The sequence below is a fragment of the Myotis davidii genome, unplaced genomic scaffold, assembly GCF_000327345.1.
Source record: "Myotis davidii unplaced genomic scaffold, ASM32734v1 scaffold86, whole genome shotgun sequence".
In the NCBI taxonomy this organism is placed as follows: domain Eukaryota; kingdom Metazoa; phylum Chordata; class Mammalia; order Chiroptera; family Vespertilionidae; genus Myotis; species Myotis davidii.
Window position 1 is genome coordinate 2,586,182 of NW_006298058.1, and position 7,268 is coordinate 2,593,449.

General features: G+C 37.4%; 1 protein-coding gene across 1 annotated transcript in view; it reads left to right on the forward strand.

Moving 5' to 3' along the window:
• Nucleotides 1-7,268, forward strand: part of MYO3A (myosin IIIA) — a 212,238-nt gene that overhangs the window by 44,600 nt on the left and 160,370 nt on the right. Inside the window, exons 6-7 of the mRNA XM_006773822.2 lie at nucleotides 2,294-2,439; nucleotides 5,104-5,169. Coding sequence (XP_006773885.1) covers nucleotides 2,294-2,439; nucleotides 5,104-5,169 — 212 coding nt within the window. The remainder of the gene's footprint in view (nucleotides 1-2,293; nucleotides 2,440-5,103; nucleotides 5,170-7,268) is intronic.

Consider the following 7,268-nt stretch of genomic DNA (forward strand, 5'->3'; position numbering starts at 1 on the left):
AGATACATTGATTAGTTGCCTTCTGCACATCCCCCAACCAGGGCCAGGGATCAAGCTGCAACTGAGGTATGTGTCCTTGACTGGAATCAAACCCAGGACCCTTCAATCAATAGGCTGGTGCTCTAATCACTGAGCCACCAGCTAGGGCTGCACATCAATTTTTAATACAAAACTTGGGACTCATGCTTTCTTCGGTACTTCAGGCTATGCTTTCTGATTTCAGCATTTCACTCTCCTGTGATGTTAAAAATTAGAGGCCTGGTGCACGAAATTCATGCATGGGTAGGGTCCCTAGGCCTGGCCAGTGATCAGGGCCAATCTGGGGGGTGATCGGCAAGGTGATTGGGGTCCCTGCTCACACCCACCTAGGCTGACCTGGTGCCGCTTGCTTGCCACCCCCGCCCCCTGCCACTGCCTTCTGTAGGGGCCTGTGGGCTGGAGGCAGCTCCTACGTCAGTGGTGGCGAACCTATGACATGCGTGTCAGAGGTGACACATGAACTCATATTTTTGGTTGATTTTTCTTTGTTAAATGGCATTTAAATATATAAAATAAATATCAAAAATATGTCTTTGTTTTACTAGGGTTGCAAATATCAAAAAATTTCTATATGTGACATGGCACCAGAGTTAAGTTAGGGTTTTTCAAAATGCTGACACGCCGAGCTCAAAAGGTTCTCCATCACTGTCCTACATTGAGCATCTGCCCCCTGGTGGTCAGTGCATGTCATAGCGACTGGTCGTTCCACTAGTCAGTTGATTTGCATATTAGCGTTTCATTCTATACGATACATTGGTAGGACAAGTTGGGAAGTGCTGTGTAAGATTTTGTCCCCATCATCATACTGACTCTTAAGTTGGGAAGCTATATATTCTCTCTCTAGAGAGAGATAGAGATTAGAGATAGAGATAGAGATAGAGATACATATAATTTATGCACACATACAGGTGCTAAGAATAGAATTGATTATGGCCTTCTTGTCTATTTATTCAACCCAATAGCATACATTTGCTTCTATATTCTTCCTCTATCCCATCTTCTTGCCTCCTTCCTGGAGGAACTTCTGTCCTTGATGTTTTGTTTATCATTGCCTTCCTTTTATTTTTTAATCACACCCATATGTTTACATTTAAACTCTTTTCTATTCTTGCTGATAGTATTAGGTATGAGTAAAGATATATTTATGAAGGAGTAACCCTTCCTGGATGGAATGTGTGTAAATGCTACCAAGTAAACTCTGTACCAACACCGGGATATTTTAATGTGTTAAGCTTGATGTTAAATGGAGTCAGACAGATGAAATATTGTTCCAGACAGGGCCTTAGATTTCTTTTGTTTTATGTATCATTTCAAAGTATTGTAGCTAAATGATAAACTTAACCTGCCATCATCCCCAAATCATTTTTATTTGTCTTAAAAGTTGGAATTCACAAAATGTAAAATTTTTAAGAATGTAAATAGTTTTTAAATGTAAAGTTGAATTTTCTTTCTGTGATCATTGATGTTATGAGTCATTATTTGTAGTCCATCTGTGTTTACATTTGCATATTTTGAAATAAATTCTGAGGTAATTATTTAGTAATTGTTCTCTGTAATACTTACTATCTTATAATATTGCAAAAAATCCCATTTTTTCTTATTTCTCTACTATATCCTTTGATTAGTGAAAAATTTAAAAACCTGGCTGTAGTTTTACAGTTTAGAATGCTCCCAGGTAAATATTGATAAATCTTTACCAATGTTTATTTTTACTCAGTATATTTTTGTTTTATTAATGGTGTAAACCTTATTGCATTCCTTCAAACTCGTCTCCTTCCTCCCTGGCCTTCCAGTCACCAGGAGAGATCAAGGCCATTTCATTATACCGCTCTCAGCCTTATTTTTAATTCACTAAGATATGTCCTTTATCTTGCCATGACAAATGACTTCATTCACTAATCAGATGTTCACTGAGTGACAGGGATTGCATAGTCTTCAGCTGTGCATTTGATCCCATCTCTTTCCATTTGGGACACTGTTTCTTTACCCTTTCTGTCTGACATTTTCAAAAATATTTCTTTTCATAGGCTTCTTCCCTTATGTTTGCAAACCTGTATTTGCTAAGGTATTCTCTGTTCTCAGAATGAAAATACTGCCGCTAATAACAGTTTAAGCTTTTCCTCTCCCACGTTACTGGCTTTACTTGTAGCTATCAGACTTCATCAGCTTGAACACTTACACATTATTCTAAACGTCTTGCTACATGCTTGTTAAAGTCACAAAGTTCACTTTTTTTTCTTTCATTTTCCACTAGGTGATTGCATGTGAACAGCAATTGGATACCACTTACGATGCCAGGTGTGACACGTGGTCCCTGGGGATCACGGCCATTGAGCTAGGGGATGGAGACCCTCCACTAGCCGACCTGCATCCCATGCGAGCACTCTTCAAAATACCAAGGTCAGTGGATTCTGACACTCGGCCCAGTGTCTGCAGCCCAGTTTTTTCCCTCCAGCAACTGAGTACTCATCATGCTCATCATGGAAATACTCAGATATACAGTAGGGCCTTCACTTACAAGTTTAATTCGTTTGGAGACTGAGCTCATTAACTCAAATTACTCTATCAACTCAATGCAAAAAAATCGGCTGAGAGACAGCTGGTATCTCAAAAAACTCGTTAGTCGGGACACTCATAAGTCAAGGCCCCACTGTATTTCAGCAAGTTGGGGGCAAAGTGGCCTGGAATATCATTCTACTTCTTCGAGATATTGTGTTTGTTTAATAGTTTCATTTTCTTGGTCTGTTTGAGTAGAAGAGTTTTTTCTTGATACTTAGTGTGCTTTTTTTTTTCTTGTAAGAATTTGATATCAGAAAAAGCAGTTCCTCCCAGTCTTTACCCACTCCCAAGTTAGTCAATGAGGCACCCTAGTCCACAGTCAATGCAACAGTGATTTGATTCTCTGCTCTATCAATCTAGTTATTTCACTTCTTGCTAAGACTTCTCTTTGTTTAGGACTTTAAAATAACATTAAGAAATTATAAATAAAAATTATTGATAAAATAATAATTATTTAAAATATGTTAATGTTTTGAATATATTAACATTAAACAGTAGACCTAGAAGAATTCTTTTCTTTGGAGCCAGGAAAGCACATTCTTGTATCTATATAGACCCCTCCCCTTCAGTGTGTATATTGACAAACTTTCCCCTGCTTTTTCTATTACTAATTAAACTCTATTTTATATATTTGGTTAGTTCCTAGATAGTTCAGAAAGCTGATATGAAAAGACTGCCTATATTTAGTATAGATGTACTATCTTCTGAAGACTTTCTTAAGGATTTTGCCTGGTACCTTAATTCTAATGGGATGACAGGGGTCCAGGGCTGAGTGGTAGGTGGTATGTTATAGTTTGTTAGCACATTTTCTGTTAAATTCTCTGGTCCCAACACCTGTAGAACATATAATCATACGTAGGAAGTCTTGGGGGTGGTTTTCCAGTCCTAAGAATTCATGCCAATATTTTATATTCATTTCCAAACGGATCCTTTTGGAATATTTGGCATGTAATTAAATTATAATAACACCAAACATTTGACTTTGTGATGTTATTTTTGAATTTCCTGTCCTATCTATAGGTTCCGAATGATAACACATAACAATGTCAATATATTTTTAGGCCTGATTGTTTGTAAAATATATTGCTTATTTGGTAAGTGGAGAAACAAGATTACAGAAAAGAACAGAAAACCTGCTCTACACCATGTCTAAGTATGAGGAAAATGGAAAAAAAATTATTATTTCCTAACTCCTACTATGTAACATGAAGCACTGTATTTTCCGAACCATTTTAATGATGGTTTCAGTGACCATAGCTAGCCCAGTGTTATTACTTTTGGTGGTGTTGCTGCATGGAGGAGTGATGACACCATTGATACATGTCACCATGAGCAAGGCACTTAAGGAAACTACCTCATCTTAGTTATTTCTTACTACTGTCACCACCAGTATATCTCTAAATGGAACTCTAATAACTCCTAGTGATTCTAGAAACAATTATAACAATGGGATCTGAAAAGGTACCCAGTTCTTAGTGCTCTAAAATCACCAAAACTCTTATCCTGAGCAAGCCAATAGATCGCTTACAAAGGAATTTTTCAGGAGGACAAGAAACAAAGCAAGATTGTTGGAAGAAAGAATTACTTCTTTTAATGTGAAATCAGCAATCTCCAAATAGCCCAAAGGATTATAAAATGAGCTTTAGGGGTGAGCCAGGGTAGATGAGTAGCTGCACTTTTCTTTAATCAGACTGTACATTCATTTCATTATAAGCTATTCAAGGAGTAATGCAGGACTGAAGACAAAATGTTTCCATCCCACTACTGAAAACAAAGAGCTGTTAGAATGAACATAAAGTGGTACCCTCATGGTTGATCAGTGTTGCTTGATTACAGAGTTAGCTCAGCCTCATTTTCAAGTGAAGTTCTGTTGTATTCATGAACATGTTGAAGAAGAGAAGATTGGCTCAGCTTAAAAAAATGAAAGGAATTAATAACAAAATCTTTTAAGTGGCATTCAGAGCTTGATAGCTAATCGTATTTTTCAGTTCCTTACTTTTGTGGCACTATCTCCAGCCACATATTCAGTAACAACAGAACTCGTGAAGACGTTGTCCTGTGCCTCTCTGCTGAAGTTTCCTCCGTCCCCTTAGCAACTCCTCTCAGGTCACCTCTGTGTACTCTGGACGTCCCTCAGGGACTTCTGCAAGACTCAAAGCAAAAACTTTTTTCCTAGTATTTCTTGTTTCTATTCTGCTCAGGATTGATATTTTCCCCCACAGCTCTCAGCTAAAGGCAAGAAGATTCTTTAAAAGAAAAAAAAATTATCAGTTAGAAAAATTGGGTCATCTATTAAATGCTTTCAGAGAAACAAGAAACTTGTCATTTTTTATAAAGAATGATTAATAACTCATTTATCTGCCTTTGAATTGGAAAATGATGTGTATAATACTTGATTTTACCCAGCAGGACCTGTGAGGGCAGTACTGGATTAGTCCGGTTCTGCCCCTAATTTTGCACTGACTGACAGGTGTGTCTAATTCAACCTTGATTATTATTTTCTAGGAATCCACCCCCCAAACTAAGGCAGCCGGAGATGTGGTCAGCAGAATTCAATGATTTCATTAGCAAGTGAGTAACAAGATAATCTTTTTTTAAAAATCAAAGAAACACAACCTTGCTAACTTTGAAATGTGCCTTTTAGAACAATTCCTTCATGCTTCCTCCTTACCTTTTATCTATTAAATAACCCCAGAGGTTTCCACTATCTTCTTCAAAACAAGCATTTGTTGTGTCTTGTGAATGTTCAGTGAATTCATTGTTGCCTAAACAATGACCTCAGGGCCCTGTTGATTCACTTATTGGTAATAAGTTCTGTGGACTTTGCATCATCCAATAACATATTCTCCTGTCCGCCTGCCTTTAGCAGCTACACCTTCAGCTTCTCCCACCTGCTCATCCACCATCTATTTAGTCTGTTATTTAACCCTTCATTTATCTTTATCATTAATTTTCATCATGATCAGGCAATATTTATTGTAGTTGGTGAACTCATAATTATATAGATAAAATGCTTATACATTTGAAATTCAGTGAACATTTTAAATTTGATGGATATTTAGCTCAAGTGCAGTGCCTTCAGACAGTTGACCAGATGCCATGAGTTCAGACTTTTCTAAATATCTGTCCCACAGACTCTGTTTTCACAATTTTTATTATGACTTCACTTTAGAAAATAAGGGTAAGAGATGAGCCCAGGTTGTAAATGGAAGAGAAGGGTCATTAAGATTTGGTGTCAGACTCCACTCCAAAAAATGTAGAAAGGGCAAAGAAAGTAGAGGAACCAGTCATACCCATCCATAACTGCTATCACTGGTTTTCCTACCAAGAATACCTGCTTATTATTACAAAGTCAGTTGCATAGATTTAAGGGTTGTGGAAACCTAAAAAGGATTGATAATAGTCTTTTTTTTCTTAGTTTTCACTTAACCAGTCATTACTGAGTATGTATTATGCACTAGAGAATATTTAATAAACTGCAATAGAATTTCATAAATCTCAGGAGAATCATTGGTAACTCTGAAGGACTCCCCACGATTCATAATTATGCCCCATGTTTGCAGATCCTTCCACGCAGATCCTGAGTGGAACCTGGTGATGACATATTTCACACAAGTTCACCCCTGAGAAACATTTACTGGTTTCCTCCAGGCAGTTAATGTTCTGTTCTGTGTGCTCTCATTGTAAAGTGTTCGTCTTCCTCTTGTAACATCGCCACTTTCATTCAGCTACCTTCTTAGAGATCTTTCTCCCTACCTAGACAGAAAGTGACTCCCGGGCACTGAATGTGCCTTACCTGCTACTGTCACTCCAGTGTCTTAGCAAAGTGCTTGGTACATGTCAGAAATTTTATGAAGTTTTACTTGAATAAAATAATTTTATATGTGACTAAGTGCAATACAAGCGCTGCAGATGTCAGAAATCAACAGCCTGTTAAACTAAATGAAAACTGAAAGCTCTTGTTTGTATTTCTAGATATCATCATTCTTATTCACTAGCATATTTTATTTAGCATACCTGGGAAATATCTTTTTGGTTAAGCCCAGTAAAATAAATTGCCAAATTACCATTTCAGGAAGATCAACAATACAGATTGGAAATGCCACTGCTGAAATCAAGGCATAAGTTCCTTCTTTTTTCCTTTTTCTATATTCCCAGATGATAGCGCAACTCTGACCAGTGTTGTCATAATCATAGATGCTCAGAATCTCAGGGTTGAAAGGGTATTGTAAATTTATGTAGCCCATTCTTACATTAGTAGAGTAAATCCTTTTTAAACATGCCCACTGAGCAGTCATCCAATCAGTAGACACCCCCAATAAAAATAATCATACTTCCCAATGCTGCCCAGGCTATCTTTGGGAAACCTCTCTGTTGAAAGTTCTTCATTATATATATTTTTTCATTTTTAAATATATTTTTATTGTTGATAGTATTATAGCTACCCCCCATTTCCTCCTCTTTCCCCCTCCTCTCAGCCGCTATCTACCCCTCCCCAGATCTTCACTACTGTATCGCCCTTGTCCATGGGCTATGCATGTAAGTATATAAGAGGGATCTCTTACCCTTTGGGACAGCATGGATGGGCCTGGAAAATATTATGTGAAGTGAAATAAGCCAAACTTAGTGAGATCATGTGAAAGACAAATATCACATGATCTCACTTATTT